This window comes from Diadema antillarum, unplaced genomic scaffold (assembly GCF_040938485.1).
Source record: "Diadema antillarum isolate AM-2024a unplaced genomic scaffold, OU_Dant_1.0 seq00001756_RagTag, whole genome shotgun sequence".
Lineage (NCBI taxonomy): Eukaryota > Metazoa > Echinodermata > Echinoidea > Diadematoida > Diadematidae > Diadema > Diadema antillarum.
The window spans coordinates 58,626-77,289 of record NW_027272438.1 but is presented as its reverse complement, the minus strand read 5'-3'; the positions used below and the strand labels follow the sequence as shown (position 1 = coordinate 77,289).

General features: G+C 37.1%; 1 protein-coding gene across 1 annotated transcript; it reads right to left on the bottom strand.

The window, feature by feature from the left end:
* Nucleotides 1-5,592: 5,592 nt before the first annotated feature.
* On the bottom strand, nucleotides 5,593-17,172 carry LOC139712087 (scavenger receptor cysteine-rich domain-containing protein DMBT1-like; the record flags this gene model as incomplete). Its single annotated transcript, XM_071623923.1, has 7 exons — nucleotides 5,593-5,735; nucleotides 6,755-6,823; nucleotides 7,670-7,864; nucleotides 9,271-9,534; nucleotides 10,038-10,121; nucleotides 11,746-11,967; nucleotides 16,840-17,172. Coding segments are annotated over 7 exons (1,310 nt in total), but the record flags the coding sequence as incomplete, so codon positions are not given.
* Nucleotides 17,173-18,664: the final 1,492 nt, after the last annotated feature.

Below are 18,664 nucleotides of genomic sequence, written 5' to 3'. Positions count from 1 at the left end.
TTGCTTTTGATTTGTTTTCTTTGGGTGTTTTTTTTTTTGTGCATGTGGAGTAACATCACTTTACGTGGTCGGTAAAGAAATTCAAATTGATTGAATTGAAAGTCACCAGGACATGGACGTATTTATAATGGAATGTAACAGATCAGAAGTGCCAAAACAATCTAGGCCCATCCATGAACAAAATGCCAATGTATGAAAAAATCTCTTTTTTTCTGCACTGGTTTGCGGAAACAGTATTCGTGCCCTTTGTATCTTCTATACCCTTCAGGCCCAGATTTTACTTAAAGACCACGCCAGAGGTAGAGAACAAGGAATCCAATTCCGATGACGAAGTAGGAGATGACAGCATTCATTCTATCCATGAGGAAACTAATGCAGCTGACCAAGGCCCACCCGGTAGAAAACCTGCAGTGTACGACTCAAAGATTAACAAGGATGATTTTTCCGTGTTAAGAAGTGACGTACTTGACGGGGTTGAAAACTGGCCCAGCTCAAGTATGCACTTTGATCATATCGGACATTACCTATCCCTGACCGGAGACACAGATGATGGTGGTTATATAGCTATGGACGGCCAGCATGCTGTAAAGTCTGAAGTGAAGTTCCAAAGCTGTAATAATAGCCAACAAGCATCTGGATTCCAGCAACGATATAATAAACGTGACAGTAAAGGATCACAGATTTACATTGAAGTTGATAACGTAAGTGCAAATCCAGACTTAATCCATGATCCATGATGCATGTAAGCCCCAAACTTTATTCTGCTCATTATTTTTTCTATCTTTTACCTATGGCGCCTCAAAACACAGCAGACAATGACAACGGTAAAAATACAACAGCTTCAGCTACAAACCGTAGGCCTATACTCCATTTTTTAACATCGTTATAGATTTTGTTTATGGTCTTGAATTTTCATTACATGTGATGTCCGAAGATTCCCTGTATATAGGAATCATAGATATCCATGTGAAGTACTCACAGTGTATTAAGAAGATAGCGCTGAATACCACCCCATAATGTGTGTGAAAATTACAAGGTATTTATAATACACTGGTGTTAAATCTGTAATATTGAATACCAACGAATATTACTGAAGAACGCATAGTTATGATGATGTGCGTTTATAATTCTTATAATAATTATTGGCAAGTTGTCTCGTAATCATCCTCGAGGTATAATTCAACATGTCTTAAAAAGTTAGATTTATCAAAATCATATCATATCTAATGCAACATGCAAATAATATTATACTCGATAAGCAAATGCCTCTTCCACTCAAATGTGTTAATTAATGTTCTAGTCGAGTATAACGATGAGTGACGTTAAAGCAATTAAGGACGTATATGTACATCCACTCACATCCTGTATTAATATCTATAACTGTTTTTTTCTCAGGAAAAAAAAAAGCCCAACGACCATAAACTGTGTTGCCGCTTTTATTGTTCTTTATATCTATAGATGTCTGTATGTTGACAGTATACATACACATGACAATCGACTGAAATAGCATGTTTGTACTGTACTCCGTATTACGACGCATTCACAATAAAGCAATTGTGAAGAAAAAAAGAAAAGGGAAAGAGAGAAACCGCTCATTACGGTGACTGTATACTTCCAATACTTGAATATGAAAATACGTTGTAACTATTTTTCAGAAGAGCTGTTTCATTATTTGAAGAGGTTTGTAATGACACGGTGGAGCCAGAGCTGAATGTAAAATTACTGTAACTCTTAATTTACACCATTGTCCAGAGATTCTGTAATGCACAAAGGGCTATTGCATGCCACTCTTGGGTTCCCATGAGCGTCTATAGTTTGTTCACCTATTTGATTGATAGTAAAGACCGTAAGAAGTATAGACCCATATTGTATTAACAGCAACCGAAACAATCAGCACTTTCCTCTTGAATTGATGCTTTGCAATCTGACAAACAAATCTCTCAAAACCTGAATCGCACTCTTGTAATTGAGTGCTTTTGAAGAGCATGCTGACATCACTTTCACTATGTCGCAGTCTAGTGAAGTGTGGGTGCAAAATCTACCAGGAAATGAAATCCAGATGATTTCAATGGTGTTAATATCAATATTGAAATGGTAAGCTTATCATAAGAAAATATACTCTCACTAAGGACGTTAAGGGCAATTTGCAGTGTCACCATTTAACTCTGCAGTAATTCTCATGTGATCCCAACAAATGAAGAAGGAATATCACTTTTATAGTTTTGGTCGTATTTTGAAAAGCACTATTCCAATTAACTTCGAAGGATATATGCACAACATAGCACAATGTCGTTCATAAAATCATCATTAACATAGTTTCGATATTTTCCTGTGAATAATGAAGTCCTTTCGTTCATTATTTAGCTCTAAGAAAATAAGAGCAACTAAAAAATCACTTAATATTGATGTTATGTATTTACACTGAAACTCTTGTAAAAGTCTTGGAATGAGACTACCGTGCAAGCTGCGCGTGCGTAGTTGGTAATAAGCCACTCTTGAATCTGCATCTCTCATGGGTCGACATATAATTTTATGATTGTTTCTCTCACATTATCTTATGCTTGTAAGTGTAGTACCAGTACATAACAATTGATGTTTATTGAAATCCCACGTTGGATCTGTAATAAAGTTTCACCAGTGCTCATTCGTCGTATCAAATTGTAGTTTACAGCGGAAGTTGAAATAAATTTGTACCACGCTCCTTTGAATGTAAGCGTTGGAAGCGTGGAAATTTAGGCCTATTACTGTAAAGAAAAAAAAACAAAGAAACAAAGAACAAAAACGAATTAGGGAGCTATGCTGAGACACTTCAAATGCTCACTTAATATGTTAAAATGAAACGAGGCTTGTGCGTTTCCGCAGTTTGTGTGAAATCCCCGCTGGAAAGACTACAGTATCCCATTGTGTTTTCGCAATGTGTTCACATAGTCAACTGTGTGAAAACGCTTGAATTTAACGATGTGAAGTTGATTTCACATGGTGGATGTGGCTTTTCACAGAGAGTTCATTTAGTGATATTTGTTTCACATTGTGAATCGATTACATTGTACAATGTGTTCACTATGAAATATAAAACGCCTGAATTTAACAAAGTGAAGAGATCTCACACTGTGTTTCATGTTGGGTTTCACACTGTGGTGGGACACAAGTTCTTTCCAGCATAGATAAAGCGTATATACCGAACACTTGTAATGTTAGATTACCTAGTATCCAATACGCAATACCTGTATACATTACCGAATAAATGTGAATTACTCTAAAACACACTACAATAACACAATATTGATTCACTTCTTATTCTGTCTTTTAATGAAAATGGTTTTAACTGATTTGGTTTGGAACTTGATATATAACATGAGTCTTTTTACACTTTATTTAGTTATCTTATCATATACATGTAAATGCAAATATGTATTTCTATGAACATGTGACTATAAATCACAAAGGGGATTGGCTCTCAGAACGTCGACACATGCCGCAACATGCATGACATACGAGACCACTGTGGAATGACACTTGAAAAGAAAAGCTTGGAATGATAACAACAACTACCGACATGGGCCTATGCTAGAATTTATCACAAGGAAACGATGCTTAGGTGAGGAACAAGAGATCGATTGTCTTAACTAGTACAGCGTATGTAGTTAAAGTCTTTCTGACTCTTACAAATTATATTGTTTGATAAATTAATTCACTCGATAGGTCGATGTGATTTGAAAAAGTCATCTCCACCTTTCCTGGATATTGAATTCACATAGACATTAAAAACTGCGTGGCATTTGGAAAATAAAGAAATACATCAGAAGATCCTTTAACTGTGTATCAATATAAGCTTCTATTTGTCTCCTCAAATATTAAAATAATTGATAAAAACTCACCAGGGCCTTACAAATGCTGATCAGAAATGTAAACGTAGAATATATATATATATATATATATATATATATATGTGTGTGTGTGTGTGTGTGTGTGTGTGTGTGTGTGTATGTGTGTGTCATGAATATGATATACATGTACATTATTCGTAAGTTTATGTGCCATTATCTTACTCGTTTAATAGTTTGATGATATGAAAAGCGATGAAATTCAATTTGTCTACATCTCTTCCTTAAAACAAAAACAAAAACAATGATTGCTGGCACTGGGAAGCCAGATCAGGTAAGTACTGTACATGATAAGAAGTGACAAGGTACGGTTATGAACAGAAAATCTTATACACAACATATACTTTCCACATACACACTTGGCCTCTTCATTAACGTTGGCAGGAATTTCTCCTTCACACATATACACAGCGTGTCAACAAATTCCCTAGCTTAATATAGATGCACGAACATAAATCAATACCCAAATTTTCTTGTTTCTACATTCTTTAATAGGCAATTATCCACTCACGGTGAGACCAGATTTCTCCTAAACATTCGCTATCATGATATCATTTAAAAACTCTTTATCATGACATGTTTTCAAAAATATGTATTAGGATACATAATATTCGCTTACTCTATGGACATGCTAGAAGAACATAGAAGAGACTATGATAGTCTAAAATGGTTAGAGAGGTACATTCCCTTATCTAGTAAAAGCATACATTCATTTTTTTTTTCAGACCGTCAAAGATGAAGGGTAAACAATGGATAAGCAATAGCAAAAACAGACGTGAAAATACACCCATATGGATTTGTTACTAGAAAAGCGCTGATACGTCGCAGATGTCCGCCAAGTAGCTCATTTCCACCCATCTTGTGATTTCCACCACATAATTTTACATCCATATAATCTAGGGCCTACATCCATATAATCTGCATTGTCAGATCCCTTGATCATTAAGAATCCCCCTCTGGATATTGTAGGCATCGAGAGACAGTGCAGCCGACCAGCCGTCACTGCGTCCGCCGCACTATTGTGTACACTAACTGACCAACAGCTCAATGGCTCCTGGGTCGTAAAAGCAAGCGCGCCATCTAACGATCAGATTGACCCAAAGACATCGATAAAAAATCCTTAATTTCCATCCCCCACCCCAAAAAACAAACAAACACACAAACAAACAAGAATAAAGACCAATCCTGGATCTTGACTGTGACTTGAATCACTGTCAATATTTAAACATCTATTCCTTGTGTTATCTCAACATTTTCTGAGAATTATTTCTTCCAAATAAGTACAGCCATAAACAACTTCTTAAGTTATGTTGCACACAACTAAACAAACCAACACCAGCAAAGCAAATCTCTTTGGCGGACGTTAGTACACCATGATTTAAAAGGATATCAGTTCCATCTTATAATGATGCTATTCAAGTGTGTGCAAGTATTGAAGCTGCATGATAATCATCACTTCAAGCACGGAAAAAAACATAGGGAATCAATCAGATGGCAATCATGAGAATGTGTCAACACAAACTGATAACTGGTCTGTTTGAAGTTACTTGTATCCTGGCTAGAGTTTTCTACTTGTGCCAAATGTGATGTTGTTCTTTCGGGGGAACATTGAGGCTATGTCGGCAGCTGTTATTAAAGCAATGGTTTGAGAAGGCGAGTACGAGACATCGAAGTACTTGAATAGTCTTATTCGAGATGCGCTCCCGCCTCAGTACCACATTTCCATCTTCTTCCTTTTCCTCCGACACCGTCCCCGACTCCAACACCGACAGATGCAGCAGACGAGAAGGATGATGAAGAGGAGACCGAAGAAACTGGCGACCACGGCAGCGATGATGATAATCATATTGTCTTGGGGAGTGTTGAAGATTGATTGAGGATGGGAATAGCAGTGTACAAATGAATCAAAGAAAAAGATGATACTTTATTCATTCTTCTTCTCTCTTTTTTTTTTTTTTTTTGGGGGGGGGGGGGGCAGGAAAATTATTTTAATAAACAGTTGAATAAATTAATATGACAAATTCTCCAAGAGTATTTATGAGCGTTTCCGCAGTAGTGTCAAAAGACCTGCTTACTTTCAGCTGTAGGCCCGAATAAAAAGTGGGATTTTGCTTTTTTTTTTTTTTGTCAGTAGCTGTCTAGTATGATTTATTTAGACATTGTCCCTCTACACAAACACTACGTTACTAGCGAAAAAAGGAAAGACACAAAATGTTTCAGCAGCTTTCATGGTGGCATCAATCTTTCGCCCAAATAAAAAAAAGAATCATCCAGTGTTGTAATTAACAAAGAAAACGGAAAGAAGAATATTTCTAAATAAATTAATATTCTAGCCGAATTCATACATTACATGGATCAGCTAAGATAAACATTTACATAAATAAGCCATTGGTTAATGAACGAGAGAATAGTGACTCAACGTAGTAGTATACGCAAACCATAAACCAAACGTAACTGCAAAACAATCTATTAAGCACTTGAAAAGAATCAAATAACCAAACAGGAAAACAGCTGTATGTAGAATTCTTCCTAATTAATCCATATATTGCGGCAGACGTCTTGTAATATTCTTAAATAATTTCCAGAAACCATGGAGATCTATATCGATTTCTGAAGCGCAGTTTGATAATAATTATTGACAATGAACGTGATTTACAATGCACCAACCATGCATAAATGATTTCATAGATACACAAGGTGAAATCTATTTCATTCATACATTCATCTTTGACATCACTATCATTAGATAATATTTATGTCATTTGAAACGGTAGTGCCGAAATCATTGATTTAGACAGAATAATAGTCCATGTGTTCTTATGCCAAATTGCACTTGTTATGCGGTGACAACACGCAACAGGTGAACTTACTGTTTATAGTCGGTTGTATGTATGGTACCACAGTGGCATTAGCTGGATGTGTTGTATTATCAACAATTTCTGTCAAAGGAATGAAAAAGAAATAAACTAAGTTTATTCAAGTTCATATCATGTTGCCATTTATAAACACATTGGCATATCATCTACTTAAGATCATTTAAAGAATGTGATTGTTCTGATATTATAACTCTTAGTTTTGGTAAGATTGAATGTTATGACTGTTGCATATTTGTATTCCCTTTTCTCGTCACATTTTATGTTCATCGTGTGTTTTCATCACATTAAAGTACTCTTCTTCTTTGGTTTTATAATGGTAAGAACTGTTCCCACCACTTTTCTTTTTTCATGCAGCTGACAGAATTTTACTAATAAAAGGTTATTAAATTTTATTATTATTTTTTGAACTCATTATTACCCAGAATCGCTCGTGTAGCAAATATTTCAAGTTGTAGTATTTGTCTATCATTGCACCATATACAATGTACACCTATATGAGGTGTAAAATATGGATAAGGGTGTAGGAAGTTTATACGAAATGGCCGGGATGAAACGGATAGAAATCTTCAAGTGCTTAAGGTAATATCATGTCATATTATTTTATGTCATACTTCTCTTATTAATTCATTTAGGTATTTTCATTTTCGTAACAAATGGTTCAGGTAAAATATATCTCACTTGGTCCGTGATCTCTTGCTCGTATGTGTTCTGTAAGTAACGATTAAATTTCAGTGGCATGTGATGAATGATCCATAAAGTTACACTAAACGATTAGCTTGATATAAACACATGGTGTGATTTAACATTCTATTGTGAGAAAGAAATTATGATGCAATGACGTTGTTACGTTATCAACATTAACACCGCAGTGAATGTAAAATAAGACATAAAAGCAATTGAAAGGTTTACCCAAGCAAAATGGAGTTCCGTGATCCCACACCGGTTCTTGAATATTATCACCTACGACGCAATGTATTTTCCAGTGACCAATCAAGTCAAATCCATGTGAGCAGTTGAATGTCACCTCTGACCCCAACATGAAACCGTGTCCTGTCCTTGTAGCATTGTGAGGGGTTCCGGGGTCATGACACACGGCAAACTCCGCTGAAAAGATTTTGAAAAATTTATTATGTAAAAAGTACAAAACAGCCATAAAGAAGCTGGAAAAAAAGTAGAGTATTATGGGATGTCTATTGGACTTCAAAGAATTATGACCTTCTTCATTTTTATTTAGACCACGATGACAATGAAAGGGTAGTGATCTTTTGCCTTTAACAGCGTGTTAGGCCTACGTTATGCCTTCGAGTGTGTATCACTACAGCATTGGGAGCATATTTATGAAATTCAATAATTATTAAAAAGACCGTCTAATGATTCCCACTTGGCGCAATTTGAACAATCACAATGTCTGGTTAAGCTGGTCAGGAGCATACAAGCAGATTAATACCAATCAGGGGTAGAAAAAAAAAATCGATTTTTGCATACTGCCGATCAGCATTTTTTTTTCAAGTGAATCTATGAACATTACAAAGATGTCATAACAAACACACACACACACACACACACACGTGTGTCAGCATCACATCCATGATAATAACTCTTTATAGATACACATGTTTGTATGATACATCTGATATAATATGCCATGATCGCATGAGCTGATTACACATTGGGCCAGAAAGCGGCCATTTTGTCTTGACTCAGCTAAAATTGGAATCCTAGCAAGAAGTAAATGTAGTTTAGGGTTATTTGGTGGGTGGGGGTGGGGAGAGGTGTAGCAGTTTGCCTAGGACCATTTCAATCTGTCTCGTATTGGTGTTGCCTCCAGTCGCCACACATGAGGTACATAAACATATGGCGTGAAAACCAACAGGAAGTATATTGAACAGTCAAAAATAGGTCTACGTTTGGTGTCTGTCTTTGGACACGAATCATACTTTATTAGCTTTGTGATGTGATGGGTCGTATTCCATGACTGTTCAAAATGCTTAGCTTCAGGATACGTATACATCTTAGAGCATAATAGTTGAGGGTAACATTCATGGTTATTGTTAAAATCTTCACTCATCGTTGTGGTCATTTAAAGGGTATACATGGACATTATTCCGTATATCCACCCAGTTTGAACGGATTTCTTTCAGCATTTACCGGTACAGTCTTTTGGTTATTGAATGCAAATAGGCACAAGATGATGACAACGTGCAACAATGATATTATGGATAACTGTGTCGAAATACACAACCAGACGTTGCAAACTCTTGAAATGGCGTGTATGATACGTGCGCATCTTTCATAAGTACAGTGTACATGTACAACATAATCAATTATTTATTGCAATGTTAAGTAGTAGGTACATCTACAAGTTAAAGTCAGTCATGATCAATAAGTAACATCTGAAACATACAGCTTTTAATACAAGCAGACATTGTCAATTATTTCTATTGTCGAATGCATGTATGGTTCATTCCGAGAACACACATACACACACACAGTACAATTTTCACACTTACTATCATAGACGGTGAAAAAGGACGATTCTGACACACTGTTGCAAGAGTCCGAAAGCTCACCGGAGCAGACCCGACTACAACTCTCATCGTCTTCGACAATTTCCGGAAACGTAATCGTCCTTCGGCAGTAACATCGGTTGCCGTTGAGGACAGCATACTGCATACTTGCATGCTCACATTTTGTCAAACAGTTCTCAACAGTCGAACTAGATGTAAATGACCCGGTGATCTCAGGCAGGTAAAGACACCCAAGGTAATTTGGTCCTGAAGTAGCAAAAGCAAAAAGTTACTCAAAGTTGAACCAACGTAAAATTCAAGGAAAAAACACTAGTAATTTCAGTCAAATCGGAAAAAAAAAATTAACAGAATGGCATTTCGAAGATTCCCTTGTTTTTGATCGTGAATGTGTAACACTGGTCGCAACCTCAAATGCATTAGATTACATGAAATTTTGATTTAGCAATTATAACTATATAATTATATATTCAGGGATCGATTGGCACAGATTCTGTAAAGCCCGTAGCGATATACACTTTCTATGAAATCCCAGACACAGAAATTTTAAGAAACAGCCTATGAGCTGGGCTACGTGTGTATTCAAGTATTCTTTGCCAGTACTTTTCGTGCATACGATGTCGGTGTTGTGTTGCCTTTTTGTTACCTTCCATAAAAAATAAAACCAGAAAGAAAAGAGGCTTCAACTTTTTACTGTTGGTCGGAAGTACTTTCCAGTTGACTCCAACTATGACGTCACAATGAGAACTCACCGTGACATATGACACCAGCATCTTGTGCGTGTGAGCATCCGGGGCACATAGGTTCGGATGCACAGTCCTGAATACAAAAGAGATCTGCATCAAAGAAATGATTATTCAATTTAGATGTATTAAAAAGCCAAGAAACAAACGCATGTAAATTTCTGCAAAACACTTTGTCATAATCACTAAAGACTTCCCACATTGTGCCAGATCCTTCCGCGTTGCATACTATTTTTTGAATTATACTTACGTTGCTTCAATCTAAATTTCTTTGACTTCCGTTGGTGCTTTCGTGACGAGAAGTTGGCAGAAATATATCAAGTCTACAGGCATGAAATTGCTGAAGGGAAGGGTAAGCTTCACACTCACCTTAAGAAATGGCAGATTGTTTTCTGATCAACTTAAACATGCAGTAAGACAGAATTTTCCCTTCTTGATTTAGTTTGTCCACAAGTGTATCTGAAAGTTTTCATTGCAAGATTCATTCTAAGTACCCGCTTTGTCTGTTGTGTGTTGTGTTTTGTTATACTTGGTTAAATCTTTCATCTTGATATACAGTTTGCCTATATTATGTAACTGAAAGCTATCACTGCAAAGGATTAATTCTATGTATACCCTTTGTAGTGGGGCAGATATGTGAAAAAGATGCTCACATCCGGTGGAAAGTATGAAATTTTGCATAAAGGGGTATTTTGGGGCGCTGATTTCAAAAATTGCCGGATCCAAGAGATCTGGCCACAGGGTCGGCCGCCATTTTGAATTCCAATATGGCCGCCGTCAAAGAATCCTATCTTCAGTTCTGAATTACATAAGCCATTGGAATTTCATACATAAAAGCATGGTGATATGATGACTTCAATAAACTTATTTGATATGTCTGATAAGCTGCACGGCAGCCAATTTGAATTTTCATACATAGTTGCCATGTTGGAGTGTTGAAAATCTCTATCTCGGGTTTGTAAATTAGGCTACCTGATTGAGCGCGCGTTTGTTACTGATTGAGTGCGCGCTGCTGTATCTACATCGTGACGTCAGTGAAAGGTGCATTATGCTTCCTTTTTGCTGCACTTTTTGACATGCTCGTAAATGTTAGTTGTGGTGTTTGTCTTCGTAGCCACATTGGAATTCAAAATAGCAGGCATTACGTTTGTCAGACACATCACATTAGTTAATATTTTAACTCAGTATGTTAAAATACTTGTTTACACCTAATTTCAGCGTCACTCACCACTTAGAAATCGAGATAGGGATTTTGAATATTTCGTCTAGGCGGCCATGTTGGAATTCAAAATGACGGCCATCCGATGTTTGTCAGACACTTCAAATCAATCTGTCATCAAATTCAATATGTCAAAACGCTCATGTGTACCACATTTTGGTGCCACAGGTCATTCAGAACTGAAGATAGGGATCTTTAAATTTGTTTTGTGATGGCGGCCATATTGGATTTCAAAATGGCGGCTGACCCCGTGGTCAGATCTCTTGGATCCGGCAATATTTGAAATCAGCGCCCCAAAATACCCCTATATGCAAATTTTCATACTTTCCGCCGGATGTGAGCATCTCGACCACATTTTGTTACATATCTGCCCTACTATTGTGTTTTGTTATACTTTGCTGAACAATGTTTGTTTAATAAAGACCAAAAAAAAAAAAAAAAACTACAGGCAGGACTATTAAACGCACAAGTTTACTTAAATGCCTTCTCCATTCATACCATTACTGCAATCGACATCGGTCATCAAAATTCTTCCGCTCCCGGCTCCAAAGTGCGCGTTCCTGACCTCCGCTATTGCGCCGGGAAAACCTATTTCTTTGCAGACGGTGGCGGCGTCCTTATAATTCCATTCGCCGTCAGAGACGGTGCCCCAACCGTAGACAGGTGATAACACCTCTACCGTGCCACTGAATGGTGTGGTGCCGCCAACCAGACGAACTCCTGGAGATAATGGTAGCACCAGTAATTAGATAGTGGTAGTAGCAGAAGTAGAGTTTAGTGTAGTAGTAGTAGTAGAAGTAGTAGTAGTAGAGTGTCACTTTTTTGTCAGTGATTTATCTTAAATTCATACACACATTTTTTTTTATTACTAAATTGAGCTCAGTGTGAGCTTGTTTTTGCGTAATAATTGCATTCCTTCAGATCCTAGATTACGCAAATGGGTCAGAATGAAGATTTTTCTATTCACATGAAACTAGGCTTTTTTCCATTTTTTCAAAATGTATTTTGTACGATCTGGCGCATTCTAAAGTGATATATTTGGCTTATTCCGAGAGGAAAAAAAAATAAGTCAAACATTAATAAAGGACAAGTTCACCTTCATATACATGTGGATTAAGTGAATATTATTAGAACACATTGTGAAAGTTTGGGGAAAATAGGACAATCCGTTCAAAAGTTCCAAATTTTAAATTATCTGTGCTGTCACTGCTGGATGAGAAGACCACTACAGTGCATGATGTCACATGAATACAACCATATAAGGAAAATAAAGAGAATCTGACAAAATTAAATTTTTTGAAAAAAAAATGCACATTTCCTCAACCTGTCACTGATGAATGTTAAGGATGATATTATTCCCACTGCCTTCTGAAAGAGGCAAGTCAAGCGTTCTTTAATTATGCGAGAAAAGTGAAAAAAATGTTGAATTTTCTTTGTTTTCTTTATATGGCTGTACACATGTGACATTACAAGCTGTATAATAGTAGTCTTCTCATTCAGCAGTGACTGAGGAGAAACTTCAAAAATGTGTAACTTTTGAACGGGTTCTCCAATTGTTTCCCAAACTCTCATTGTTGTGTTCTACTAATGATTGCTGAATTCTTCAATCCCACACGTCTATGAAGGTGGACCTGTCATCTATTCAAGTAAAAGGGTGGTGGAAATCCATGTGCCCCATGTCATGTGTTTCGTATTTTGGTGGGTTTTAAAATCCATTGAGGACTAGTATACTCGGGCTGGTGTATATGGGAAATGCGTGTTGTAGCAAAATCAATCCGTCCTCAACGGGTTGGGGGTGTGAGCATGAAAGACAACCCACCACGTAGGCCTATAGTAGCCTATACATAAGCCTTACTGACGCTGTTCCATCTACCCCATCAGTTAGTAACATACATGAATTTGCGTTATCAAATTTAGCCTTTGTTTTAGCTCTGGAAGCTCTAGAATATTTGAACTTCTTGTGAAATTCTATTGTTTTATTGATCTTTTCAAGGGATTTAGTCCAGGCTAGAAGGCACCCAACCTTGTTTTTTGATATATACAATGTTTTTTGATGGTTTCTTGTCAATTCGAGGGTGCTGATTCCAAATCCGATTGATGCCACTCGCGTAACCTTGAGCATTTTCGGCAAAATGCAAAAATCCAAAATGGCCGCCAGATATGCTAATTCGGCCGTGATAAACACAATAATGTGCATTATATGACCAATTATTCCACCAAACTTTGTACATTATTGTTCCTAGAGTTACTCCATCTGCATTTGCAAGCGAATTTTCATTTCATATAGGTTCATTTAGCATTTAAAGCTCATTTTTTATTCAAAATGGCCGCCATTCCTATGCTTATGTACTATATGAATGGCAAAACATATGCATGGAAATATAGAACAAATTTACTGTATTTCCAGTCCCGTACCTACGCTATCATAAAGTGTTGTATGTGCAATATGTTGGGTGTCACTTACAATATATAGGGGGCCTACATTATGAGCATTTAATATTCATAAACCTTATGATGTTGAACACAATTTCTTATATATTTCATATTGTCTCAACAAAAGTCTCAACAATATAAGTTCACTAACGTCTCGCAAGGAATGGATATACCATCATATTCTACATGCCGGTGGAATATGAATTAGTAATATAACACAATATATCAAGGAGCCTAGATACATGGTATTTATCAAATAATGTTGACAATGGAGGGGAAGCTAGAAAGCAAAGCTTGTAATATGCATTCCCCTAAAACCATATTAACAAAGTACAGAAAAATCCTATACAGTAAGTGCAGAGATACATGGTTGCAGACAAAAACACATCGGACATTAATGGCACAACTAAAAACCCTTTACATTGTAGATTTTTTTTTTCCAGCAAGGAGTTGGGGGGGGGGGGGAGGGAGCAGTTCTGAGGCGAGTTCGAAATGGATCACAACCTCCATCACTTTGATATGATTTAATTTAGAAGTGCCGCCTTGATATTATCGAGCAAACCTGATTTTCTTCTTGAATTAAAACAACAAAAACTGTTGAAGGCATAAACGAAACTGTCCTAATGCAATACCGTACAAACTGTTCATTTAACATCAACCAAGGAGCAATGTGAGGTACCTCTTTCAGTTCTCTCACAGTTCCATCTCACAGTTCACAGTGTTGATACTACATGTATACACTTTGACATCATGATCTCATTCAGTCTTGTCTTAAAACTAAAACTGTCATTTTTATTGTCTTTAAAGAACCCTTAATTTAATTGTATGTTTACCAGCAGGTGACATCAGCCCCAAGTTTGCAGAATTCTCAGGCTAAATATGCATATTAGTCCTGCAATTGTTTTAATTGCAACCACATCTGGTGATGTTCAGCACTTCCTCAGGGGTCAGAGGGCGATTATTTGCCATAGAAACAGGATGAAGACATGAAGACTTGCTTGATCACCACCCGTTGAAGCCCTGTGGCTTTGTTGCCAGGCCAGAGATAATGTTGTAGGTAACTTGGTTGGTATCAGGGATGACATCAGACCAGCATCTGCACCAACCTGTTTTGGGGTCAAAGCTTTCCAGTTACAGTGGGGAAATCTATAGGCTTGTGGGATTTCAGGCGCATTGATGGCAGGTTGTTCAAGGGGGCATTTCATGAAGTGTTTTGTCAGATCTTTTCTTTTTTACAAACTGTTATAGGCTATTAAATCCTTGCATCTGATTGGCAGAGAGCAAATTTGTCAGACAAATTTGTCCGACAAAATGCTTCATGAAATGCCCCCCCCCCCCCCCATGCTACCGTGTTTGGAAGGTCAAGGTATGCGTTGACGGCACTGGTGACACTTGCCATCCTTTCCTTCTAGTGTGAGGGAGAGTGATCGAGTGCCAGTGAAGGAGGGTGGACTTCCTTAGCCTATGCTTGGAAGTCTTGCCACAGAGGGCTGCCTTGAACATGGCATTGGCAAGATGGTTACTAAGATGGAAGGCATGGATCTGTTGATAATCTAATAAAGGTTGGGGCAAAGTCTCCAGAAGATGAAGTTCTCCACTATTGTCTTGAGATGGGTCAGTACTCGGCTCATGTCATCCAAGGACGTAAAGGCAAGATCATCTGCAAACTTCCTACGTGAAGTGAATGTAATGTCACCACATATATGTTAAAAAGACATCTAGTGGAGTTAATTTATATCCACCATTAAGGAGGCCATCATTCAGAGTCCTAACACAGCTGGTCTGGTTACCGAGAGCAATCCTGAATCTTCAAATGCTGAAGATTAAAGACAAGCAGTGTGAAGTTGTTATAACACTGCTTTCAGAATAAGGCAGCACTGTACATATCTCAGAGTCTCCCTTGACATCATAGGCCTATACTCAAACACATTCACTCCGAAAAAAAAAAACCGTGGTAAAATTAATCTACCATGTTCATCTGGGTTAACATTGAAAACTTTGGGGCATTGTTTTCATTTCAGAGATTTGACAACAGGAAGTGAGGTGGTCCCTTTTTCCACTTTCCCCTGCCTCATGTTCTTTCTCGGATGAGGGGACTGAAAAGTTTGTATAATATCGCTTTTAGATAATGTAGAACAGGGCAGTTAATTGGAAATTTCATTTGTGTCATCATCTAGGATTCAGCCTTTTAATTCAGTAAATCAGAATGAATATTTTGATGTTGAACATCTCAAGGCAAGTAAGTATCAAATGTTCATATCTAGTAATTCCTGATAAACGATCTTGATGTTGGCGTCAATTCAAGTTTTGGTGGATTTTTCCAAATACCTAGGGAAAATTTCAGGTTGAGGTAGCAAATTTGGATGTTTGCATTAAAAGATAAAACAGCCTGTGTTAGTAACAACCTTCTGATTTATATTCAGCACACAAATTGGTAAACAGTGTACCTGAGTGACAGAAAAAAAAAGAAAATTTGTTTATTTCACAAGCTCTGCCATTCATATTGTGCAGAGGTATATGAGTGGCGTCCATTTTGAAGTTTTGTATTGAGAAGAATATAATAAGCCTTAAAACAATAAACTTTCTGTTTGTTTGCTTTTTTGTTTGCTTGTTTTGCTAGTGGCACTCATCAGATTTGCATTGCATATGCAAAACTTGATAAAAGCGTAGGTACAGGTGACTGGAAATTCGTCTTCTATTTCTATTCATATTTTTTGCCATTCATATAGTACATGAGTATAGGAGTGGCGGCCATTTTGAATTGAAAATAAGCTTAAAATACTAAATGTACCTCTTCAAATGAAAAAGTTTTTGCATGTGCAAGTAGAATTACTCAAGGAACAAAAATTTTAAAAGCTTTGATGGAATAATTTGTCATAAAATTGACATAACTGGGATTGTCATGGTAAAATTAGCATATCTGGCGGCCATTTTGGATTTTTGCGTTTTGCCGAAAATGCTCAAGGTTACGCGAGTGGCATCAATCGGATTTGGAATCAGCACCCTCGAATTGACAAGAAACTATCAAAAAACATTGTATATATCAAAAAACAAGGTTAGGTGCACTTTCTATGGAGCCTAGCCTGGACTAATTACAGTCATGACAAAAAGAGAAACAGACCGCGCAATCTCGCTCATGATAACAATTTATTATTCTACCTGTGTGGTTTGATGTAGAAAGCTCGAATCGGAATCCGGTATCTGCGCTACTCGAGTCGCTGGTGAAGTTGATCCACAGCACGTTTGCAGGGGACAAAATCGTCGGTGGGGAGTATTTTCCCGTTAGCTCGATGAGTTGTCTGCCGTGGGCATCTCCGAATTTTAAAAAGTCTTTGTTACGTTCTAAACTGAATGATCCGAGTTTGGCGAATATCCGAAATCCGGCTGGTGCAGTCACGTCCCAGGCATAGTCTTCATTGTTCGGATAATGTAATGGATAATTCAGCGATGTGATGTTTATCTTTGTATCATGTTCGAGTTGTATTCGCTTTACTGAAATAAAAGAGGATTTTAATCGAATGATGCATTACACACACTCACATGGAGATTGGTATCGTTAGCAAAACTAAATGTATTAATTTTTATCTTATTTCAAGTCAGGAGGTCAGGAGCCATGTGGGTATATTCACTCAAAAAAAAAAGCCTGACATAACAAGGTTTATATTTCAAGAAGAATGTGATAACAAGTCACAATGGCAAAGGATACACACAACCAGAAAAAAAAAAAAAAGAATGATGATAACTTCAACGCATAGTATTTGTATTGCAAGAGGCTAAACTTTGCTTTTCACATAATCATTTACAGGTTCATAATATTATTAAGGCATCTTGTTTACTTATCTCCAAATATAATAGAGAGAAGAGGAAAAGACATAGTCTGCAGTTGACTTCACCATGTGTTCACTAGGGAAAATATCTTGGGTTTTTGCAGATCTATGTAACACAGCTGAAATGCATCTTGTCTTACCAAACAGGGCATCTATCAAAGGCCAGGTGATCACACAGACAGTGAAATAGAGCAAAAGCTGAAAAGGTTGATTGGCTTGCGTGACTCGCATGATGGCGCCCTCCGACAGCTGCCCAACAAAACGGACGTTCTGACCAGTCCTACGTGCGACAACCTCACACAGACGACAAGATGCTTACTCTGGAAGAGTTCGGTAGAAAGAGAGAGATTTTCAAAAGAACTTTCATGACGATTTTAGATATAATAGCAGTGTGTAAAAAAACACACACAAAAAAAAACCACACAACCAAAAAACAAACAAAAAATAGCAATGATCATTAAGAATATAATTTTGTTGACCTGACGACGTTGCACCTGTCTTATGTCGCTGTTGATGAATATAAAACTATTGGACGTTTTGTGCGTACATGAAGCATATAACCAGTTACTATTTGTCCCAGTCAAAATCAATTATGAAAACATTTATAACATAGGTCTATAACTACCGTGTAAAATTCCAATGAGGCTTGAAATGACACTGCAGATATATCAGCATTCATGGGCAGCTTTGCAAACTAAAAAAAAAAAGTATGAATGACAACTGGGCCCGGTTGCATAGAACGATGCGATTAAACATTAAACGTTTTATAACCAGAAGTGAGTATTCAGAGACTTATGTTTGATTTTCTGATTTATGTTTGATCTTCTGATTTATGTTTGATCTAAATTTTAATGCAACAGGGACCTGATCTATCAAGTGCGTGATACTGCATGGTGACCATAACATAGGACTGCTGTAATATCGATTAAACTATGAAACCTAAGACAACAATTCGTGCAATGGGCACAAGAGGTCATGCTCTAATGAACTGAAAATCCTTTTATGATCATTCTTGTCAAAAGTTGCCCAAGTATAATTTCCCATATCTTTCATGTATAATGCATTTTTAGCCATATCAGGAAAAGAAAAGAAAAATAAACAAAATACCTTCACCTGACAATCTTCCTCACATACGTGCGTGGTTAGCAGCAGGATAT